Source organism: Triturus cristatus, chromosome 3_2 (assembly GCF_964204655.1).
Source record: "Triturus cristatus chromosome 3_2, aTriCri1.1, whole genome shotgun sequence".
NCBI classification, from domain to species: Eukaryota; Metazoa; Chordata; class Amphibia; order Caudata; family Salamandridae; genus Triturus; species Triturus cristatus.
This window is the reverse complement of record NC_140584.1, coordinates 650,044,526-650,070,475: the sequence shown is the minus strand read 5'-3', so window position 1 is coordinate 650,070,475 and position 25,950 is coordinate 650,044,526. Positions and strand designations below refer to the sequence as shown.

General features: G+C 45.8%; 1 protein-coding gene across 1 annotated transcript in view; it reads right to left on the bottom strand.

Moving 5' to 3' along the window:
* The window catches only part of KANSL1L (KAT8 regulatory NSL complex subunit 1 like), a 3,005,708-nt gene that overhangs the window by 1,194,929 nt on the left and 1,784,829 nt on the right, over window positions 1-25,950 (bottom strand). The window contains exon 11 of the mRNA XM_085647079.1: window positions 23,864-23,918. Coding sequence (XP_085503205.1) covers window positions 23,864-23,918 — 55 coding nt within the window. The remainder of the gene's footprint in view (window positions 1-23,863; window positions 23,919-25,950) is intronic.

Sequence of the window (25,950 nt, the reverse complement as noted above, 5' to 3'; positions counted from 1 at the left end):
GTTGGTTTTGTTTGCTGCTGGCAAGATGGCGGCGCCCAGTCTGATTGCCGCGATTCCTGGAAGTGGACCCCCGTCAGCAGTAAGCTAGAGGGATATCTGTGCCAGTTGGTGACGGAAGGGTGAGCCGCCTGGAGTGCACTGTGCCAGCAGTGGTGAGAAGCCTACATCGAGACGGGTGGCGTGGTGCGCTTGGAGGCGAGGTGCAGTGGCATCTGAGGCTGGGACCCCGGCGCGGATCGCAGTGTGCAGAGTGGAGGCGGAGTGAAACTGGCTGCTTTCATCATTAAAGTAATCAATTACTGGCTCTACACAGCATCGGCGGCGGCAGCCTGACTGATTTTATGGCTCAGGTAAGAGGATCGCGATGCGGGGGTGAGGTCGGGGCTTGCCGCTCGCTGATTGAACTGATTGAGGCAGCTGAGACATCTGTGCGGAGGTGCCGAGGTCAAGCGCTGAGAAGAGGTTCGCGCTGCTATTGCTATTTGAGGGCTGTGGTGTCCCTTTACAACTGCCAGACATGTTACAATCTGGGAAAACACTGATCTGCTTTAGCCCGCCATCTTGGGGACCCAGGAGATTGCGGATGCGGACAGCGTGCTTCTAATGACTCTGCGAGCGTGAGAAAGTAGAAAGGTCCAGTTACACCGGAGTCTGAATACGCGGCTAATATTTCAGAACTACTGCTGTGCAGAATCAGATATTGGAATATTGTCCTAGGTTGAGGTACTATGCGCAGGGAGGTACACACGCCTTGGCAATAACCTGCTGGCCATTTTGTCTGCGGTGAAGTGTGGCTGTGGATACCGGTGACGTGCTGTAAAAGCGGAGAAGTTGACTGCGCGCCCGTGTGGTGTGTTTGCTCTGCACAACGAGGTGCCACGACTCGACCATTTGTATTTGTATTTATATTTGTAGAGCGCACTGTAACCCAAAGGGCATCCTGGCGCTGCAGTAAGATACTTCTACCACCCTGCTTCCTAGCTAGCTAGTTAATAGACTAAGTTTGCACTCTAGGAAAAAGCCACGTTTTTATTTTTCCCCTGAACTTCATCAGATCCTGTATCTGTCTTAGCTTAACTGGCAGGCTATTCCAAAGACGTGCTGCAGCATAGCTGAAAGCTCTTCCTCCAGATGTGGCTTTCTTAATCCGGGGTATATTAATCAGCTTGGTCGAGGAGGACCGAAGGCTGCGGGTAGGGTTATACCAGTTGAACTTAGATTGCATCGGTATCAGTCCCATCCCATGCAGGGCCTTGAAGACGATGCACAGTGATTTGAACTGTATCCTCTGGAATACCGGAAGCCAATGAAGCTCCGTCAATGCCAGGGATGTGGATGACTGTCTTGGTCTGGCTAAGGCCAGTTTAGCTGCTACCGTTTGGACTCTCTGGAGTCTCCCAATCAGGTACCTAGGGGACTCCAGCAGTAGCGCATTACCATAGTCCAGGCAACTCAGAATGACACTCCTTATTACCAGTGCTCGTGCCTGATATGGGAGTAGTGGAAGGATCTTCCGGAGGACCCTAATAAGCGAAAAGTTACTTCCCACAATTCTATTGAATTGGCTTTCAAGGTTAAGTTTATTATTAAACATAACCCCGAGATTGCGTACTGTCGAGACCGGTAACAGAGGTGTCTCTGTGGGCATGGGCCAGAATCCTGGGGGGAGAGAACAGGGAACTTTGCCTGCCGCACAGCAAAGAATCTAGTTTTTTTCGCAGTTAAACTGCAGAGAGTTGTTTTTCAGCCAGCGCACTGTTTCTATCTTACAGGCCTGAAATTTTTCCAGAGAGCCCGCTTGGTCTCCCTCCAGTGATACAATGAGCTGAGTATCGTCAGCGTAGTTTACCAAGCTGACCCCATATGATTTAATGATTGCGATCAGGGGGCTCATGTAGGTATTAAATAATATCAGGCTGATTGCTGAGCCCTGGGGAACCCCGTGCCTAATCTCTGCAAATTCCGACCGAAAAGGGTGGAGGGCCACCGCCTGACCTCTAGATGTCAGATAAGATAGAAACCACTCCAGTGCTACCCCTCCCACCCCAACTGTTTCCAGCCTGTCCAGGAGGACTGCATGGTTGACTGTATCGAATGCGGCAAACAGGTCCAGTAAGATCAGAATGGGCGATTGTCCCCTGTCTGTCCGCATTCGAAGTTCCTCCAGAACAGTCACCAACGCCGTCTCAGTCCCATGACCAGGGCGAAACCCAAACTGCACATCTTCCAGCTTGTTGTTTTCCTCCAAATACTGTGAGAGTGCTCTACTCACTACCCATTCTAAGATCTTTACTGGGTATGGGAGAAGGGATATAGGTCGGTAGTTTTTAGGGCATGCTGGATCAAGTGTGGGTTTTTTCAGCGGTGGTGTAATCACTGCTTGTTTCCAGCTCGCCGGAACCTGTCCACTACTCAGTGATTGGTTGCACAACTGTTGGAGTATTGGAAATAGTTCACCTCCCAGTGCCTTCCAGGTTTTGGGAGGGAAGGGGTCCAGAGGAGATCCTGAAGAGATTCCTAGAGCTAACTTATTAAACTCCTCCTCAGAGAGGACCATCCCTGGGTGGACACGGATACAGGCGCTCACAATTTGTCAAGGTGCGTGAGGTGGCCCAAACTTCTTAAAATCTGAGCACGAAGTTCGCAAAAGTATATACTGCTGTCATATAGACACCTGCGGCGGCGCGGCCAGAGTGCTAGGTTGAGATGTGTTCGCTCTGCGCAACAAAGTGCTACAACTTGACCTTCCCTGGGTGGACACAGATACAGACGCATACAATTACTCAAGCTGCGTGAGGTGGCCCAAACTTCTTTCAATACTGCACATGAAAATCGCAATAGTGTACACTGCTGTCATACTGGCACCTGCGGCGGTGCGACTAGAGTGCTAGGTCTCTTCCCCCTTGCGATTGAGCTTGAAGCTATACATCAACACTTGAAGGTGCACGATCAGAAACAAGATGGGTAAGCCGGACAAACAATTACAGCCCAAGCTGTCCTTTGATTCCAAATGTCCTAAAAAGTCGACTACACAGCTGGCATCAGACACTGAGACGGACATGGAAGCTGGCGTTAACAGCAAACTGGAGCGTATGATGCTGGCCAAGCAGCAAATTTTACACACGATTGACAGTAAAATTGATACTCTTAATCTATGCATGGAGAATATGGCGACAAAACTGGACAAGCACAGTGTGCGCATAACTGAGGCACAACAGCGAATCTCCAACATGGAGGACAAAGTTGAGTCCGTTACTGAGTCTTGCACACAGATGGAGAAGTTGTTGGCGGTAATACAAGCGAAGAATGAGGACTTGGAAGCCAGGTCATGGCGGAATAATCTTCGTATTAACGGGGTGTCCGAGTCTACCAGCACAGGGAAAATGGAACTCTATGTTGAAGACATGCTCAAGATGATGTTGGGTGCGGAGAATTTTTCTAACATACTGGCACCCCCACGGCCATTAGTTGCCAAACTTCTCAATTATCGTGATAGAGACATTGCACTCCGGCTGGCAAGAGAAATGGGCACTACAAAGTACCAGGGAATGGAGATCGCACTATTTCCAGATTTCACTACAGCGGTGCAGCAGGCCCGGCAGGAGTTCCAACCGGTCAAGTAGAAACTGCAAGCACTGAAAATACAGTACGCCATGCTTTACCCAGCTCGACTCAGAATTAATCATGGAGTAAGCCCAGGATCTTCACAGCCCCTAAGGAGGCAATGCAGTTCATAAAACAACTGGAGCAAAGGGAAGCAGTTAGAGTGGCTGGGGATGAAGTGGACAATGAAGACAGGCGAACCTGGCTATTGACATGTCCAGTCTGGTACTAATGTTGATAATTTTTTCTCCCTGTGCTGCCATGTGCTGTTCCTCTTCTGTGTTGGTGATCATATAACACACGGACTCCTGTGTGGGATAGCGCCACCAAGTTTGGATCTGTTTTACTTTACATGGGAGATGTATTTCAGAGGGTGTGGGAGCTGGCAAATGCTGCCTTATTCGCTATATTCGAAAAATTGGTTGCATGTTGTGATATAATGGTTGTTTATGCTCGGCATTATGCATAGTAAGGTGGGGCAGATGCACGATATTCATATTGTCTGAGCTGATAGTTTGAATGTGGGTGTTGAATAAAAAAGCCGCACATACTGTGTCAGCGGGGATTTTGTACATACTACTTGGGATTCGGTTGTTCTGGGATGAGCTGTTGAATGATATTAGGGGTTGCCCTGACCCCCCCCTTACTACACCAAGGGGGTCGGTGGGCAGCTGGTGTCCTCCATGAGGGTACGCCCCACACAGTTAATGATTGGGATTGCATATTGTGAGCAGATTAGCCGCCCACAGTGGGATGGGAGGTTGTTTTTGGTTAATGTGTTAAGTGCCTTGGGGATCCTCAGTGTGATTGGGATGCTGGGGTGGGTGGGGGGATAATTTTGGGAATGTTTGAGTATAATATTGTGACATACAGAATATGTAGGTGGTGGATAGTATGCATATGCAAGCAACAAGACAGTGCAAATAATGCATACATTGATGTCAGTAGCGATAATGCCAGCAGGGGAAGGTAAACTAAATTGGGTAACATGGAATGTCAGAGGTCTCAACAATCCCAAAAAAACTAGGCAGATGTTTTGGCATATCTTGATTGTCAAGATGTACAAGTGGCGTTGTAGGAAACACACTTAACCAGGAATGCTGCAGCAGCGATAGCCACAAAATGGGCCGGAGCTCGTTTTGCCTCCTCCTACTCCTCTTATGCACGGGGGGTTATGATCTTAATAAAAAAAATATCTCTTTTGTTAGTACACATGAGGACATTGATGATAATGGCCGCTACATAATAGTGCAGGGGAAGTTGTATGGTATGGTGCTAACAATAGTCAATGTATATGGGCCAAATATAGACGACCCGGATTTCTATGAGACACTATGGAACAAAATATATAGGTTACCGCCAGCTGCAATTGTTTGGGGGGGGGATTTTAATGTTGTATTGAACCCTACGCTTGACCGTCACACTAATGCAGAACCTGTTATAAAGAAAGCTGCACAGGCTGTCAGAAATGGTATGCAGGACCTGTTTCTCACAGATATTTGGAGGTTGAGACACCCGGGGGCATAAGAGGGCACATGTCACTCCTATACACATAACTCATGGTCACGCCTTGATTATTGGTTAACCACTAGTGATGTTAACACATGGATCACCAGGGTTGTGCACTTACCTCGTACGTTGTCTGATCACTCCCCGACATTACTCACTATGCTAATACCCACATACACGCCACCTCAATTTCAGTGGAGATTGCAGCCCTCTGCATTACAGGATCAAGTTTTCAGAGAGGGGGTGCGGGAGGCAGTTGAAAATTATTTTACTGATAATGTTGGATCAGTGCAAAGCCTGGGCACGGTACGGGAGGCATTTAAAGTAACGTTACGTGGAGTGTGCATCGGCCTGCAGGCTGGGGTACTCAAATCATTGCGGGGCTCAATGAAACTGATTGAACAAGAATTATTGCACCTAGGGCGACAGTATGAAAGTGCTACTCTGGTGCTACTCTGGCTTCAATACGTTCTAAAATTACTGAATATAAAGATTCGGCGGATCAGGAAGTGAGGCAAATGTCAAGGCGCTGGAAGGCAAGATACTATGGGGAGGGTGGCAGGCCGGGGCGCACCCTAGCCACTAAGATCACGGAACCATGGGTGAAAAATTGTAATGTACAATCAATTACAGAGGGTGACACAGTTTGCTGCGACGCAGCAGGAATTCTTGAATTGTTTGTACAACACTATAAAATGATGTATAGTGGTAGGCAAATCGCTGATGAGGAAGACATAGCCCAATACTTAGAAGGTGTTGCTTTAGTTTGGTTATCGAAAGGGCAGCAGGACTTCCTGATGCACCTGCTGACGGCTGATGAAATAAGAGATGCTATTGCTGCTCTGCCTAATGGCAAGGCTACGGGCACCGATGGGCTCCCGGCAGAGTTTTATAAAGAATACATAGATATCTTAGTGCCACACATTCAGGATATGTTTGACGAAGCCTATGAACAGCAAAGACTTCCGGACACGCTTCATGAGGCCTTAATTATAGCCTTTTTGAAACCGGGAAAAGCGCCAGATAAATGCGAACACTGATGTTAAAATATTAGCAAAGGTATTGGCAACCAGGTTAAGATTATTAATACCCATCATGGTGTTGCCAGATCAATCGGGGTTTAACCCTGTCTGTTCCACAGCGCATAATTTAAGGACACTGTTCGCAGTGATGCACCTCTTGGAACCTAAGCTACCTGCAGCGGCGGTCCTGCTAGATCCCGCAAAGGCGTTTGATTCCATTGCCTGGCGTTACATGTTTGCGGTATTGCATTGTATGGGAGTGCCAAATAGCTACACTAGTTGAATCAAGTTATTATATTACAGATCTGGTGGCCCATGTGCGTGTTAATGGGCAGACATCAAGCACGATACCGATTGGGCACGGCACGAGGCAGGGATGCCCTCTATCGCCCTTGCTATTTGTGGTAGTGTTAGAGCCACTGGCCTGTGTGTTAAGACAGAGGCATGCGAAGGCGGCATTGCATTTCCTCCAGTAGCCTTTAGCGGTATCCATGTACGCAGACTAAATGGTCCTGTACGTACGGGAGCCGGCGGTGTACCTGGAACAACTCATTAGAGAATATATTTGGTTTAAATGGTACTCGGGTCTCGCAATCAATTGGAATAAATCAGTTGTGCTATCTCTGACAGAGGGCACTGCACAAGTTGCATTGGGGTACCCCCTAGAATGGACCTTAGACCCAGAAAAATACCTGGGAGTTTGGATCCATAGAGACCCACAGGTCGTCATCCGTACTAATTATGGTACAGCAATATCCCGACTTGAGGAGCAAGTATCCCGTTGGACTAGACTGCCACTGACGTTTGCAGACAGGGTGGCACTAATTAAAATGGTGGTGCTGCCGAAATTGTTGTATTTTTTTTTAATGTTCCTATTAATCTGACGCAACATTTTTTCATTACTCTGCAGGCCTTACTGATTACGATAACCTGGGGTGGCAAAAAACCGAGGGTCAAGTGGGAGACACTGACGCGACCGTATGGGATGGGTGGATTCACAGTGCCCGATATGCAATTGTATTACTTGTGTGCACAAGCACAAAAGGCCTTTTATTGGCAAAACGCGCCGCCATTCACACCACATGTTGCAGTTGAAGCGGGAGTGGTACACCCAATCCCACTCAAGGCGATAATTGTCAACAAAACTACTGTCTTCGAGCGGGATGAAGTAGACACAGTGCAATGAACGTCTTGGGCCTAGCAGGAACTGGGAAGGCATGCTCGGAAACTTCCACTATATGCCCCGGCGATGCCCCTGGTTCATCATATGGCTATCTCTGTAACGGGCGAGACGGGATCACTCAGAGCAATGCATAATGTTGGGGCACGAACAATGGGTGACATATATCCCAATGGGAAGTTTATTAATCTGCAGGACTTTGTGGGGGACAAGGAGGGAACTGCTATGTTGACATTCATTTATAGTAAACTGAGAGTTGCGGTGTGAAAGTTATACCCCTGTTTTCCGGATGAACCACCAACCCTGGGGGCCTTGCAACTTATATACACCACACAAACTCGAAATAAATTAGTTTCACGTTTGTATGCGGCCTCCCAGTTCGATGAAGCGGCTATTGTAGTGGGCCCTATGGGCAAATGGAATGCTATTTTGCCTCAACCACTAACAGAGGAGGAGTGGGAGGTGTGTTGTAAATTAACGGGTCAATTTGGTGCTAACGGAAATCTTAAACTTATACATTATAAGTATGTCCACCAGATGTACTACACACCAGCACAACTCTATAAGTACGGTCTGAGGGACTCACACTGCTGTAGGAGGTGCGGGGCTGATAATGCAGATTTTCAACATTTGGCATGGACATGTCCAAAAGTGGCCGACTTCTGGGGGAAAGTCACTGTAACATAAGCAAAAATGGTGGATGAAAAGATAGAATGTGCTATGAAAGTCTGTTTACTAGGAAATGTACTGAATATTAAGGCTAACAATCGAAAGTTTGTGGCAGTAGCGTTACAACTAGCAAAACGCTGGGTCTCACTCCCTTGGGATGGTAGACCTGCGCCTAAACTAGTACACTGGTTGCAGGATATAGCCTTCTGTCATGATCAACTTACCTGCTATGCGGAAGAGCTGCCCAGTGCTTCAAGACCACGTGACGTCTGGGGCCCATTCACTGCATATATGCTGACCAACTCTGCTGACTGATGGCATTCAGTATGTAGCTAATGAACATTTTGTCTGCTTTCAGGTAAAACTATGTTCCAATATTACTTTGAACTTCTATAATGCTCTGGCAACTTGCTGCTATGTATTCTGTACAAATGTGAACTTGATGTACCGTAATGTTTGATGGTTATATTATGAAAACTCATAAATAAATAATAATTAAAAAAAAAGAATAGGGGCACTATGACAGGGTCTTCTTACAAGCTGTTTGTTTGCTTCCATTGATTGCCCACTTTTTATTAAACACATCTCATTCAAAGTCTGCCAAAGGACATAAACCCTATGCTGGATCACATCAGGAGAAGCACAGATTTGTATTGTCATATGGTGACTGACTGCTTGGCAGAGAAGATCATGCCGAGGCTTGGAGCTTCATCTTTCTGTCTGCCAAAGGAAATGCTTTCCCCAGTTGTGTGTACAATACTGCTCCCCAGAATTGAAGTTAAGTTTTGTCACAGATTCCATAGAGGACTGATGAAGATGACTATGGCAGCAGTCGCCCTTTTCTCTTCATGGAGTCCAATTACTGGCATACTTGGTGACTGTCATCTCAGGAAGGCAGTAACTGGTGCTAAGCACTTGGTGAAAATACAGGCTGCTGATTTGAGTCAGAATTGAAGCGCCTTGAATTGATAGCGCTGTCCCACCAATGAAAAGGTATTTCACGTGTTTCTGGTGGAAACAGACATCCCGAAGACCCAGGGAGCTCTAGGGATCACCTTCCTGAAGTATCAGGAGGACATCTTGGAGTGTTATCATGAGAAAAGACACAGGGCCTTATTTATCAAGCCTAGCGTCACTTTTACACCGCCGATGCGTCACTTTTAGTCACGCACCAGTGGTGTAAAAAATGCGCCATGATGCGTCATATTAACAAAGTGACGCATCTAGGTAGATGCGTCACTTTGTAAACCCCTGCGTCACATTATACCTGCGCCAGGTATAATGTATGTGGGGGTGGGGGCGTTCCGACGCAAGAAAGGGTCGTAGAAGTGATGAGATTTCACTGCGCCACTTCTACGACGCAAAAGCGTCAATCTCTTACTTGCCCATGTGTAATGACCCATTGCTGGAGTTGTGTCACTTTTCTGACACACTCCAGCGATACGTCATTTTTGCGCCTACAGATATGTCAGAAATACTGACATATCTGTAACTCCTTGCGACATGATGCGTCATACTGTAAATATGACGCATTATTGGTGTCACAAGGAGGGCGCAATGAAAAGTGACGCATCGCTGTTTTCTCGCAGCGATGCTTCACTTTTTATAAATGAGGCCCACAGTTTCTTCAAGACTTTGTTCAGGTTCCTGAGGTCTAGAATAGACCCCATTGCCCTGTTTTCTTCTTAAATAAAAAACAATCTGGAATAAAATCCCTGGTTTCTCTGGGACTCGAAACTGTCTCTATCGCTCCCTTGGGGATTAGGAGTAAGGTTTCCTGTTGTAGGTCCCACAAGTGAACATCTTGCTCCCTCCTGGGTTGGCAGATAGGTGGTGTATGTCCTTAGTGTACAATATGCCACACCCATTCATCTGATGTTATAGACTTCCATGCACAAACAAAATGGGAATGTGCTCTCTGACCTACTGAGATGGTAGTGAGCTCACTTTTGGTTGGGTTTTTGAGTGGTGCTATTCTTCCTGAAGATCAGCCATATCCTTGTGTTTGGTCCATGTAAGATGTAGATCCCTAATCGTATCTTGACTGTTGTGGGGGATAATATGGCCGGCCTTGGTGTCCATATTGACTGAAACCTCCCCTGTATGCCTGGAATCTTCATGAGCCATGACAAGTGGCTTGGCCAAGACATTGATACAGTAGAACTCCCAAGGAATTTTGCCATGTCTGTGAATATTTTAATGTTTTATATGGAATTGCTGATATGTTTCTCAAGGAGGGTGTGCAATCAAATCGCATTTGCCTGAAGTCAGATCACTACTCAAAAAACCCTCCTCCGACCCCAGCTAACTCAAAAATTACTGACCAATCTCCCTGCTCCCATTCCCAGTGAAGGTACAGGAAAAGATCATCAACAATCAGCTCATGACACACCTGGAGCAGAACCAGCTATTCGACGCCTCCACAGCAATCACAGCATCGAAACCGCACTGATTGCAGCCACGGACATCTGAACCCCCTCTCGGCTGAGGAGAAACAGCAGCTTTGATCCTCCTCAACCTCTCGGCACCCTTTGACACTGTATTCCACCACACACTGATCGAAAAACTCCACCATATTGGCATGATGCAAGACACATAGGCATGCACGTGCATGGTATGAAAGACCTTTATTTCTTCATTTTGTTGATCATAAGTCATAACTAAGAGACTTTTTTGTCTTTCTCCCTTCCTTCCTCCCCTATTTCCCTTTCCTCTACCAACCCTTGTTTATTTCCTTTCCCTACAGGCATTTTTAGTCTCAGGCATAAAATTAAGTCCTGATGATGATCCCCAAATCTTTAAGTGGGATCGAAATGTCGACATACAGTACCATAACTATCACAAACGTCTTGGTTTAATAAACTGATAGTATTGGTACTCTTATCAATTGTGACAAAAAATGTTCAATATATTAACAGTCACTACAAAAATATCTGAGCTGTAAAATAACCTTTAAGGTTTTCCTTTTTGTTCTCTACTCACTTCTTAATTTTCCTTTTTGTGTTATGTGATTGAATAAATATTTGCATTTTTTCATTTTAAAATTGTGGTGGCATACAGCTTTTTAATCTTTTATGTCTAATATTTAGTTTTGGAAACATACGAAGGGTGCACTTGTTCCTTTACAAATACTTGTACCCATGGTCCCTTACATAACTCTGTATTCCCTTGTTTACAAAAACACAATTTTTGCATTGCATTGCTGACATGTTTCTCAAAGAGGGTGTACACATCAAATCGCATTTGCCTGGAAACACGCTGAAGTCAGATCACTACTCAAAAAACCCTCCACCGACCCCAGCTAACTCGAAAACTACAGACCAATCTCCCTACTCCCATTCCTAGTGAAGGTACAGGAAAAGATCATCAACAATCAGCCCATGACACACCTGGAGCAGAACCATCTATTCGATGCCTCCCAATCCGGCTTCCACAGCATCGAAACCGCACTGATCGCAGCCACAGACGAAATCCGAACTCTTCTCGGCCGAGGAGAAACAGCAGCTTTGATCCTCCTTGACCTCTCGGCAGCCTTCGACACCATATCCCACCACACACTGATTGAAAGATTCCACCACATCGGCATCCAAAGGGACACGCTCAGATGGATCCCCTCCTTCTTCACAGGAATAACCCAGAGGATCCACCTTATACCTCTGAACCTAAGGAGATCACCTGCGGTGTCCCCTGGGGCTCATCCGTCAGCCCCATGCTCTTCAACGCATATATGACCCCGCTGGCCAACATCGTCAGATCCCATGGTCTCAACATTATTTCCTACACACATGACACCCAACTCATCCTCTCACTCGCCAAATGACCCCACCACCACCAGACCCAACTTTCACAGATGCATGACAAACATTGCTGACTGGATGAAGAACAACTGCCCGCAGTTGAACACAGACAAGACAAATGTACTGATCTTTGGCAACAGCAGGGAACGACTCCTGGTGGCCATCAGACCTAGGACCTTCACCCACTCCCTCCAACCATGCCAGAAACCTTGGAATCATCATGACAAGCTCACCATTAAACCACAGATTAATGATGTCTCTTTCGCCTGCTTCCTCACTCTGCGTATGCCACATTAAGATCTTCAAGTGGCTACCCCTACACACAAGAAGCACCCATCAGCAGCCGACTGGACTATGGCAATGTCCCCTATGTAGGAATCACCCCACACTTTCTACAGAGACTTCAGACCATACAGAATGCCGCAGCCAGACTCATCTGCGGCCCTCCCCAACGAACCTACATCACACCGCACCTCAGGAAACTCCACTGGCTTCCCGTACAGCAGAGATACCAATTCAAGCTGCTGACCCACGCTCACAAGGCTCTACACAACCAAGGACCCGCTTTCATTAACCACTGCCTGAACTTCCCCCGACCATCAAGAAGACTATGCTCTGCCTCCCTTTCACTTATCCATACTCCCTGCATCTACCGAAGCAGAAGTGGAGGATGCTCCTTCTCCCACATCACAGCAAAGACCTGGAACAGCCTCCCCATGCACCTCCGAACCATCACCTCACTTCTAGAATTCTGAATGGCCCTCAAGACATGGGTGTTCCAATAAGCCCCTGGGGCTTGCAAGTGCCTGGATACCCTATTGGGGGATTAGCTGCGCTTTTATAAATCCTGATTGATTACCAGAATCTTTGCTTGCACCTCTAGATGGAAAGCTGTAGACTTGGGCCATCCCTGCATTCTGAAAACAGCTGCTCCTGCCAACTTGCAGAAGTACATCAGATACATCCACGACCGTATCGTTGACAGTTGCAGAAGTTTGTGCACCGTCCTTGATGATTGCGTTGGCAGTCTCTCTCATGTCTTCAGGGCTAAGGTCGATGAGTGGCAAGATGTAATGTCACATCTGGCGATCATAAAGACCCAAATATGCTAATGTATGTTCAGACGTGATGCTATTTAACTAACCCTACAATCCAAATTATCCATCCGCCGGCTGTCTCTCAGGAGGACGCGATGATGGCATGATTGGGTTTTTACAGCTTCGATGGGCTGCTGACATAATAACTGAGCTTGGCTTGAGATTGTTTGTAAAGCATTCTAGGGCCAAATCTGGGGCCCTATACTTCTTTTCCAAACAAGGTACCACTGCTGGAATAATAGCTGGTGTTTTCATAAATTTTAGGCCTTCTAAACATACAAAATCAAGTATAGGTATAGGTATAGATCCTGTGGCTTTACATGGCTGTTCTTTAAAGTTGCAAAGGAAGCATAGCTGCACCACCAAAGACATAAGGAGATTGAATCTCCTAGCCTCTCTCTCCAACAGAGTATGAAAGTGGGCTTTATCGTCTGGAGGCGATTCTGTTTGAATGGGTGATTTATCAACCTCCTTGCATTAGCTATAGTCATCCTATTCATCACTGACTTTGTGGTTTCCCTGCCAAAGTCATCTTCATCTTCTAAATCTGAATACTTGTAATCCAATGTTTTCGTTCCCTATGTTCTTATGTGTTGGTGGGACCAGTGGGTGCGTGACAGATCTGGGAGGTATCTCTGGCAGCATAGGAGGTAAAGGAGGTGGAGGAGGCTAGGTGGCAGAGGTGGAGGTGAAGACAGAGTAACTATGGGTGGAGCAGAGGACGGGACAGGCTGATGGAGAAGTAATCTTGGAAAGGTGTCCATCATCTGCTTCTATGTTGTCAAAAACGCATTCGTCCCCTGCATGACCTCTGGCTCATTAAACTAATGTCGAGGTTCATATGTGTCAGAAGGTCTGTGGCTGCTACTGACAGTTCTTGAAGACTTCCTCTTCATCAAAGGCCTCTTCCTCAAATTCCGGATCTTAATACATATCCAGCCACCCAGAACTCTCTCACATACGAGGAGATATCCTGGTCACTGAGATCTGCCATCACCTCAGAGTCCAGACCTGGGTGGGAAGACTTGCTGTCACCTTCATTGGCAAAAGAGAAACTGGTGTCGAAAAAATCAGCAGTTTGCATTATTAATGAGGTCGTTGCTGACAGTGTCATCAATGAGGTAGTAAGCATTATTCCTGGGTTTGCCGCCAATGGAGAAATATGGGTCGTTGTCAACAGTGGAAGGAAGACTCCTTTGATGGGGTGATCAACAATAAAGATCTCTTTATGGCCATCGACGAGGCCTGTCCCATAGATCACGATGGGGATGTCGTAGATGACTGCAGCTTTTTCTCCGTCATTGGTGAGGATTCATTCATGATTGAAATCTTGCCAGCTAAGATGGCAGTTCAGTCAGGGCATCAAAGGTACTAGATTTGTTTTAGCAATCTTTTGCATAGGCTGGTTTTTGCCCTTCCTGGAGTAAACATCAGTTTTTTCCTGTGAGGAGGTGGGCTGCCGGATTTTTAGGTTGTAGGTACAGTTCATGAAGCGCCACCTGTTTCCTTTTTTCTGATGCCTTTGCGTAGGTGCTTGTTGGAGTACCTTTCTCAGATGCCCTCCTGCTGAGACGCATCCCTCTTAGTAGGAGGGTATTTATTTTTCTAACAAACATAGTGTCAACCTCCTCTCACTATCCTTTAAGAGTCTTGGAAGGAAAGGTTTCACAAATGTCACAGCGTGAAGCATGTACACTGGATAAAGGCACTACTCTGCTGATGTAGTATATATATTTTTCTGACCACATGTAGAGCAGGATTTCAAAAGAGATTTTTTTTCTCTCGGTCAGTCGTGTTTACACTTTGTGAGAAAGGAGAGGTCTCCCTGGCCCATAAAAATGAGATTTGCAAAAAATTACCCTACGGACATCTTTCAGTACTCTAATAGATTAACATAGGGCTGGTACAACTCCATTGTAGGAAAGGTAGAGTAACAGGATAAGGTCACTGAGGGGTCACAGCAAAGTTCTCCCCTGGCAATCCCTCAGACAAAACATGCTGTAAAAATCTGAGCTATGGTGGCCTCTACAGGGAGTAGGTGAGTTAGCATTTTCGCCTCACAGTCTGAAGTTTGGGTTGTTTCAAAGCAGCTGGATGTGCTACTAAACAAATACTGCTTTTAAGGCCCATAGACATTTCAACACTGTTTACTGCTTTTTAACGTTACCAGGAATTCCCAGCCTGATGAAGGGCAATGGCATGTGAATATAATATTAAAGATCCAAAACTGGAGAAAGTTGAAAAGACTGGCCAACATCAAGAAGGTCTACATAAACAACCTGGTTGATTTTAAATCTTCATAAACTATGTTGCGGGTCTCATGGTCGATGGGATCTCCTGTTTGACAGACTGCGTCAAGAAGCCAGTATGTACTGCCACAGCATGGGCAAGCCTTTCCCCCTGTAAAGGGAGGGTCAGAGCTGGCTTTTTTACCCCTTTATTTACCTGTTAAAAGGCTTGACATTCTGTCAGGTTGCAGACGTTTAGTCCCTGCAACACTCCTCTGACATACTGAAGATGTTTGAAGAAAGTCGGAGGAGTACTTCCTGTTTGCAAGGTTATCTTGCATTTTACATGAATACTTACCATTACCTAAAACCAAAACTGTTTTCACGAATTGCTGAGGTTTCAAATTTTGATCGTCTATGTCTCTTGCCTGTGTTTACTGTCAATCTGAAGAGTGTAGCATGTTTGACACTGGTGGGGCTGGGCTGAACTTCTCATTCACCACATCACTGTAAATATGTCTTTGCTCAAGTAACAGTGACAGTAGTTCTGACTTTACTGTACATCAGTTAGGATTGTCTAGAGGCAGGCTTTAATAACACATTGTGGCTGTTATTACACCTAGCTATGTAGCACTATGGGTCTCTCATTCAAGAGGTCTTAATTACCACTAATTCTCTACTTAATAGGAAAAATGCAATAACAGCGTTGGTACTGGTTATTCACGTAACATGATCGCATTTTTTTTTTTGATAATCAACTTTATTGCATTTTCATAACAAAGACAAGAATTCATCGGCAGCAAATCAAATACATTATTGGGACAAAAGACACTCAAATTAAGACAACCGTGACTCATAAGACACCTTTGAAATTGGCATGACACATACTTAACGGAATATGCGTATCCAACACACACAGACCCCTCAGACGGGTCTTAAGTAAAACCACTTGCCCTATATTTTACCAAAGAGTTCGGGGCAGCCCCGGGCTACGAAAAGGGGCTCCTCTTGAACTCCACACCAATCTACTCCTCGTCTCCACCTTCTCACAGTGGGCGGTTTAGCCTGGGACCAGAGTGCCGCTATGTCCCGCTTCGCCACCGCTACCGCTGTACCTAGGAAGCGCTTGTCCGCTCGGGATCCATCAAGGCCGTCAAACACCCCCAGGAGCAGGCGCAGCGGGTCACGGGGGACCTCCAAACCCAGGGCTCGCGTAAGCTCAAGTTCCACCCCCCCCAGAATGGCTCGAGACCGGGACACTGCCACACCATATGGTAAAAATCTGCTGGGGTGTGGCTGCAGCGGATTAGCATCTTGATAACACTTCAAAGTAAGGTATACTACAGGGTAGAAATGCAGTAGTACATCTTTTTACTTCTTAATTTTCTTTCGTGCTATTTTTGAATTTTCGTAGAAAATGTTATCGAAAGGGAATTATATTTCTTTTCCGTTTGTATTTCTGTCCTTCTGCTTCAACATATAACTCTTTAACTAATCTGTGAGTTGTAGTTGGGATGTTTAGTTTAGCAGAGAAGAGTCATGTTACCCAATAGAGAAACCTTGTAAGAAAAACGATAGAATTTGCTTTATTGAAAGAGATTCTTTATTTTAAAACATTATTACTTCAGTTTTCGTAATGTAAAAATAAAACAAATTTGTTTTGAAAGATTATTTACTCTGTTTGTGCAGAGATAGTTGAGACAGACCTTACATAAGGGAATTTTGTTAATTTTAAGCCCATATAGAGAAGTAATATTGCTTATTTTAGTTTACAAATCCTTTTGGGTAGCGGAGGATGAGGACCTTCCAGTGATCCATTCAACAGACGCGCAAATAGTGAAGAAGAGGCTGTCTCCCTGTTTATCCCATTCTTCTTTATCCCCACTCGAATGGTGGTCAGTGGTGGTGGTGACTGAATCCAATGAAGGATGGACAGGGTGGATCCTGAACACAACCACAGGAGCTCAGTGGCAGCTAATAACCTTAGTGGCTACAATATTTCTATCCTGTAACAGCCCTGACACATCCTCTCTTGCTTCCTTCGACTTTTGAGGGGTTAGGTGAGATCTGTAGAGAAGGTGCCAAACTGAAAGTTGAAGCAGACATCCAAATGGTAAAACAGCAGAAAAATTCAACCCAAAAGCAGAATCCACTGCAAAGTCCTCACTGCACCATTGGTTGCACACTACATTGAAAAAAATCACTGCGAGACAGACATCACCTGGCAGGTGATAGACCAACCTACCCTACCCATCAGAGGCGGTGACATCAAAACCCTCTTGAACAAATGCAAATGTAAATGGATCACCGTATGTAACTCGGTCAACACTGGCTTGAATACCATTGATGAATGGAACAGCACCATTTTACTCTGACCCTAGTTTCATAACACCTTACTACCACACACTGTACCGTGCTCCTAGGTAGATCTCTTACTCTTACTGCATTCCTGCCATTGACTGTATTTTTATCCTCCTCCTTTGACTGTCTATAAACCCTCCCCCCTTTTTTTTTGCCCCAACCACGGGACCTTGTGAATTCCTTTCCCACTCAAACGTTAACTTGGCCGACACACGAGTGATGACTCCCACCTGGCACACTGCTTTGTGCAATTGGTAGCGCACACACCTCGAGTGCAATTGTCCGGCTCTAGTTCCTATTTCAATTGATAATATTGTTTCATTGTTGTTTCCTTAATGCACTCATTTTATTTACCGAATGCATACTTTTCCTTTTTGTTGACCCAATGTATTTATTTGAACTGTCATGTTCTTCTATGATGCCTCCAACGCGGCACCGTCCGCAGCTTGCATTGAATGCTGTTTTCTTTACCTTCCGTCCTGCTCCCCCTCACGCTCCTCCCCCACGCCACGTCACTGCTGACACACCCCCTCTATACGCACACATGCCCGTGTGACGTATACTCCCGGAAGCAGCCTTTCTGGCTTATAGCCAAGACACCACAGCCCGGCTCCAACACTCTGCACACGAACGTGGCGGGTCCCGGATGACTGTCCCATCGCCGGATTTAGTCCGCTGAACCAGGTAAGCCCCAGCGATCCCTGGTTAGTTTCTTACCCCATCACACACGATTGCTTTCTTACCAACCTCACCGTCTTCTTCCTCAGGTCTCCCTAATCAGTTCCCTTATTGTGGGATGCTGCGGAGTCTCCGTATTCCTTACCGCCGATGAACACGGCACCCGTCATTTACTTCCTCCTGCAACTTACATCAAGGTAACTACCCGTCTCCTCCCACGCTTCCTCTTTCCCTCCGTGAGCCCCCACTTGTATAATCAATTTATTTCTCACCCCCGCAGGATCTCCGGCCCTTGGGTAGACCCTCTACCCCGGCAAAGCGCGATTGACGCACCGTGCTTTTTCCAGGTAGCGTTTTCCTTCCTATTTATTTAAACACACCACTCGACTCTTATCACTTAGCCTGCGCTTGCAGCACCCGACCACCAGCGCATATTTCTTTCCTGGCATCCGACCCTGTCACCCAGTGACTGCCCTTCCTGATTTTAATCTCTCCACCACTCCCCGCCCTAGCCGCGTTTACCACCGTATACACCCAGACGCTACAGTGCCCACCACTGCATTACTTACCTGCAATTGTGCTCACAGGCTGCTTCTCAGTTTCTCTACACTGACGCGACCCACGCAGTGTACCATTCTCTAATTATCCCTCCACCATTGACCGCCCTTCCTGGGTTTAATCTCTTACCCTCTCCCCGCCCCAACCACGTTAACCACCATATACGCCCACATGCTGCATGGCCCATCACCGCATCACTTACCTGCGCTCCCGCTCTCAGGCTGCATCCTAGTTTCACTCTCTTCACTGACGTGACCCACGCGGTGCAACCTACATAATCTTTCCTTTCCCCCTTGCTCACATGCGCAGCCCAATCCCTCGCCCCTCCCTTACCCTTCTCCTTTCCCTCCCTGTACAGCACCGCTATTACCGACAACTCGGTCCTGAAGATGATCCTGATTGATAGGATCGAAACGTCGTCAGCTCCTCAGCACAACTGATGGCGCATTTCCTTCTGTGACTCAAATGAAATTGTTTCAATTTCGTAAATCTAACATTGTAAATCATTGTCTTGAGCCACAACATCCACTGTATATATCTGTTCACATCCACACTTTGTGCCGTTTTCGCTGATATCACAATTGTCACTTGCGACGCCACCTGCTTGTGTCACGTACACAATTGAGCACCAAGTCCAATTTGGGTTGTTTCACGCATTATTTGCTTACAGTGCTGCTACAACTGTACCTTTTAATTTTGAACATAATTATATAATGCCATGTGCACATTTCAAAACCATTTCAGAGTCTCCCGCTTTCTTTTCCACGTAATGTATTATACATACATGTCTACTTGTCCTCTATAGTGCTACCAGTTGGGATACTGTTTTTTCTTTATTAAACTGAAAGTTGAATTGGACATTCTGCCTGCTCTCCAGAAGAAGTAGGACTTCGTTCTCTAAGTACAGCAGTCTCCTGGCTCTTGATTTCTTTGCCTTGCTAAAAAATCACCAGTGCAGACTAAATACCCAAATTATATAGTGAAAGGCTTACAGAAGGCCATTTTTCATATCGTTATTGCTGTGATGTACTGAGGGTTCTCACCCTGCTGAAAGGGACAATTTCAAAAGCATGTGACGCTATGAAAGATTCAGTAAGGAGACTGTCCCCTACTCACCACTTTCAAAGGTAACCCTAAATCATTTCTCTTATCAACAGATTGTTTAAGTGTATATGGGGATTTAGTATAAGAGGTGAGGCTACTGGGTAATAAGCCATTTGTTAATCTTCCCTAGTATTGACAGAAAATTGATTAAGTTAAAAACATAATTGTATATCCTAGAGTTAGAGGTATGCCTTTCTGTGAAATCAGCTCCTCCAGACATAGGGCCTGATTATGATAGCGGTGAATCCGCCACCGGCAGCCTGGACGGTAAATGAAAAACCCGCTCTGAACTCTGCTGCAGGAGAAAGGACTAGGGCCCTCCTCCTGAGAGCAGAAATGGGTATACTGTCTGAAAAGCCACCTAGTGGGTCTTAATAACGACATTCCTTGGCATGCGCTGAGCTGGTAGATGCCCATTAGTAGGCCCTTGGGACAACCTGTCGCATTAATAATAATAATAATAGATATCCCCTAGGCCTATATATGGGGAGCTCACAGGTACTCTACTACTTAAAAGACCCACGTGATTGAGATTACATGATAGGTGGTGTGTAAAGCAATTTTTCATATATAGTGCCCTGATAGGCATGACGCAGATATTATTACCCTCCATCACGCCTCATACATTGTGGAGTACTCTAAGCACCTGGTAGGGCAACAAGAGGTACAGAGTTGCTGAGTGAAGAAGGATCCCCAGGTAGTGAAAATATTGGGCATCTTATCCCTACTCAGGGATGTACCGACACAACGGTGTCCATCGGACGGTTAACTCCCCGCAGAATACTTCCCGGATTCTATTCCCTCCATGTTCCCTCTGAGACAAGCAGGACATGTCTATAAATATTCACAGCCTTTTTAGTGTGATTACAAATAAAGATCATAAGAATTTTTGTAAAATAAACTCCCGCATTTTATGGTCAAGAAAAATTCTCCACACAGCACCAACAAGGGTTGAATTGCGACTTCTCCAGACACTGTACGAAATCTTTTCTCCATAGTAACAGGACGCTCTGCGCCCATCCGCCCACGCGCGACGGCTACGTGCACGTCATGACAAGGCACAGGTGACCAGATACGCTACCCACCAGGAAAACATATAATCAGGGCTTTAAGTGGGATGAGAACACTGGGGGGTCTCTCAAAGGGGCGTGACCAATGTAATTAAGGGCGTGGCTTAAAAACACATAAACTAAATATCTGTGCTTGGCATAGTGTGATGCCCGACTTGTATTTTGCTGTTTCTGTCATTGCATCCAGATATAGGATACAACAAGTAACATCATACCTACAACAAGGCTTTGTCAATGGTTGTTACTTGCATAACATAAATAAGCAGCAACTATGGCTTGTATAGAATATTGAAATAGCTTCCACTTAAAGCCCTGGTGACACCACGACAATGTTGCTGCGCCAGAGTTTCAAAAAGTGAAGGGAAATCCAGAGAGAAAATGTCTCTCTTTAAAGGATTTACCTCCCCCTACAACGCTCACCTGTCATGAGATCATGCCGTCACTTCTCCACTAGTGAGCAGCGCCCATCGATGTGCCTGCTGTCTCTAAACGGGTCTCTTTCAGGCTCTGTTTTGTGCCCTGGCACTTTTTTCCAGACTGCAGGGACAGCAGATTGCGGGAACCGACTGTGCGAGGGCACAGGCAGTCCCACCTGTGCCCTGATGGTGCTGGTGCTCAGACCCGGTGAGACCCGGCCCACTTAAAGCCCTGCATATAATGGAGACTTGCTAGCTGTGATCCCATATCACAGGGCGGGAGCAGACGAGCAGTCTACGGGAGGAGTACCCACCTTGAGGAAGTAAGGAGTCGGTGGCGGCAGGGTACTTTAATCTGGTGCAGCCCATACCGCAGGTGCACTGATGGGGGGCTTCTTCCGCTCGGGGCCAGGTAATCGGATATGTTCTGCCCTAAGAGGAACCAGGGGGCATCTCTGAGAGCAACGACCCAGGGCGTGGCACTGAAGAGGCACGATACCATCAGGCGAGCAGATGCATGTCTTAGTACATAAATAGCTCTGCACGGGTTGTAAAAACAACATTGACCGCGATGCATTTAGCCTTTTTGCCATAACGGAGAACTTATTTGACAAGCAATGCTAATAACTAACACAGAAGGGATAACTACCAACTCTCTAAGAATCAACAGGATGTGCTATTATTATCATTAACAATGACAATGCTATTCTATGCCTTTCCTATTTCTTCCCCTAGAGTGTGACTACAGGGGACTCTCCTTGCCTCCCGCCATTTTTAGCATTGGTTAGGGGTAAACTCGGTGAGTCAGGACACACTACATACCTTTTGTTCGATTGTTCAACATCGTACTTTGGTGCATTTTGTCGCTTTGATCTACACCTACTCCTTGGGTAGGATAAAACTTATTGTTAATTACAAGCGACTAGCTTGACTCCTTAATGAGGAGGAATATAGGGGTAAATCTACTCCAATGTGTGGTGGAGCATACATTTCTACTATGTTTTTATTAACTTAGAACCACAAAGGGGAACCTAATTTATATTGACCCCCCTTTTTTGTTCTGTTGTCTCCTGTCCTCTTGTCCCCATTTAGTACACCAACAGAGTACAGTCGAGGGGATAACTCGGAGCCAGAACGAGTGGTTCTGACACCCTCCTATCTCGGAATACAAGGTGAAAGTACATACACTTATATACTCTGGGACCGGCAGTCCTGAGGAAGGCAATCGTGACCCCGAACGAGGGGCGCATACACACGGCCGAAACATGTCGACGATTTGGCAGTACGGAGGGGTGTAAGGAGCACATTACATCTCCCAATCACCACCATCCTTTACGTTTATAATCCTGGCCGCAGGGTCCAGGAATATAGTATAGGCACAGTGACACCTCCGAGCTAGTTTTAATCTATACTACACTTTAACTTCCGGTGATCCCAGTAACTTTAGACTTTATTATTTTTCTTTTATGTTGTGTTTGTCTTCCCCTACCCTATTGCTCCACCCCAGGCATTGGCTGCACAGGGGTGTTTGGTAGCAGCCCTATGATGAAGCATGTCACACAACTGTGTGAGTGAGGGCAGTATTAAGACACACAGCACCTGCCACCACAAAGAATAGACACATTTTTTATCACTCCCTACTCCTTCAGGTGTATGAAAGTATTGTCTGGGGCTCTGGAGTAGGCGAGTCCGTTACCCTCACCCCTCCTCTTTTGTGTGAATTATTGTCCCTCTACAGTTCCCTGTACCAGGTGGTGCCTGCTACGTAGTGCGGGGAAATGCACAACATGCATTTTTGCCATTGCAGCAGGTGCTGCAACAAGCAGCACCCATAGCAATGGCAAACATGCACAATGGCCCTCGTCAGCAGCAGACTCGACTACGGAAATGCCCTCTACGTGGGAGCCCTGACCAAGCTCATCAAACAACTACAACGCATCCAAAATGCCTCGGCACAACTGATCCTCGACGTACCACGCCACAGCTACATCACCCCCCACCTGAGAAACCTGCACTGGCTCCCAGTCAACAAGAGGATATCCTTTAAGCTCCTCATCCACGCACACAAGGCACTCCACAAGACCGGCCCTGCCTACCTCAACAGACGTCTCTCCTTCTACATCCCCAACCGCCAGCTACGCTCCACCGACCTCTCACTAGCCACAGTCCGGCGCATCCGTAGAACTACCACCGGCGGGAGATCCTTCTTCCACCTTGCCGCCAAAACATGGAACACCCTCCTACTAGCGCCCCCCCATCCCCAGGTGCCTTGAGACCCTCGTGGGTATGTAGTGCACTTTACAAATGACTGATTGATTGATTGATTGAATGCGACCGCCAAAGTGGCAATCGCATTATAATGATATGTGTGGGACCGTCACCATATGGCTGGGCGGTCCCAATTCCCGTGATGATGGCAGACCGACTCAAATCCGTCCGCCATCGTAATCACCCCCATAGTTTGGTATCTAGAATTTAAAACATATGACTATGAACCGATTGCAGAACTAACTAACTTCAATAAATAAACATACATAAATGAAAAGATTTCCATCATAAAATGTATCATACCTCATCTCCGTCATTGAAGAGTCCTTCAAATGGTTGAACAGCAACAACTCGCCAGCTGTCAATAAGAAAAATAAAGCCTTTACTGTTGTCTAACAAATAATTATCCAACAAAAGTAACATGCTGCAAACTACCAGGTTGGATGTCACTATCCCATGATTCATCTTTTGGAATAACAAGATTCTACATAGTTGTGGTATTTTTTCATGAGACATGTAAATAACAGACAAACCAAGATAAAATGAGAAGGCAGGAAAAGTTATCTATCTCTGATAACATTGGTACATATTTGTGTTTTCAAGGTACATTATTTATCTTTAAGGTACCCTAGGTGCAGGTTAGGACTTTGCAAACATTTTTGCAAGCTGGCACTGTGTTGTGTGACACTCATTATGTCACAGAATGTTAAAAAGTAACAGTAATACCACACTGCACATAAAAGTTGCCATCCAACCAAAGCTCATAAATACTCATACCTATGCCAAATTTGTCCTTGTTGTAGTGGAGACAGGGTTTTATGTGCACACATTGCTATGTTAGCATAAGCGTTTTAGAAGCTAAACGCCATCTTGCAGCTTTTCTGCTTTTGCACTTGACACTACAAGTAGCTGTTATTACAAGTGAAACTGCTTGCTTGCTTTTTATTCACATGAGAACGGTCTGTTGTTCACATCCCTAGACGTGAACCGTGACCTTAGTCTGAACACTGTGTGCAGAAACCATCAATGTCAAATAACAATGTATGCTGTTGAATTCAGGTTGATCGGCCCACGCTCTAGACACAACAAGCACACAGCTGCAAATATTTGAAACTAGGATGCCTTTAATATTGCATTTGCATGCATGATTCAGACACAGAGAGCAGAGCTGATCCTGTGATGTGATTCACAAAAAGCTGATCTTTGAGGTATGGGGTTCCCCATTCAAACCTAGAGGCCTTCTATTAGTTTATAAAACTAGTTTACTAGCCGAGGGAGGGTGGTTCACAAAGTATTATAGGACTTGTTTTCCACTATCATTTTTAATATGATTTCTCCCTTCATTTTCTATGGAATTGTAACAATGCTGATGGTTTTATTTTTAATCATTTGTCTACTTATGTTAGCCAAAGTACTGCATCTTAGAGCACGTAGTTACAAATTAACATTTTAAACTTTTCCGTGTCTTTAATTACTCTTGTTGTGGACTGATATGAGAATAATAACGAAAAGGTGTTTCTGATTCCCACCATTCCTGAGAGTCCTCTAAGTCACTTGTTCTGGGTTGTATAATCATTGGTAGCTTCGAGATGATACGGAGAACGAATGAGACACTGATGCTAGTCGGATAGGGGTTCTGGGTACTGAGGTGTGTTTTTTGGTACACCACAATTCAATAAGGTCCTGGTCTCCTGTACATAGTTCTGTGCATGAGCAGAATCCCCGCAACATGGCACACCTAACGTTTTGGTCTTATGATTGAGACGCCTTAGTAGTGCTTATATTTGTCCACAACAACTTCACTCTTGTTTCCGGTTGACGGGAGTGACGGTTTAAACCTATTGAAATAGTTAATATATAAGGTCTCTCAAGCTTGACAAATAAAAAGGTTTCTTTTTAATTCTACTTATTTTCTCGTACAGTTTAATATAGACTGTTTTTCTTTTCTGCTGCCTTATGGCTGAAGTGGCAACAATAGGGGTTCTGGCTCCAACGCAGTAAGGCTGTGCCAATTTGCTGCCTTATGGCTGAAGTCGCTATTGCAGCGCATAGTTGCACACCTCTTCGGCGTTACTTGACGCAGTTCGGGGTGCCAGACTATGGGATGTCTATTATCTTTGTAGTGAGTGCCGATGCATCGTTTCCCTATGAGCTGTTTTACTCTTGGGTCACTTTTCTGGAGGTGAATGCGGATGATAAGACGTTTCACACATACACTCCTACGGCGGTCCCAGCAAATTACACGCTGTATAGCACGTTAGGAAATTCCCATTTCTGCTTGGCAGCATCGTATCAGGTTCAATGGCGCCCTCCCCCACACCGTTACACCGGCTTGTTTGGGTCCCTTGTCTATTCCAGAGGCCACTTGGCCAGTCTTGGCTGGGTATACA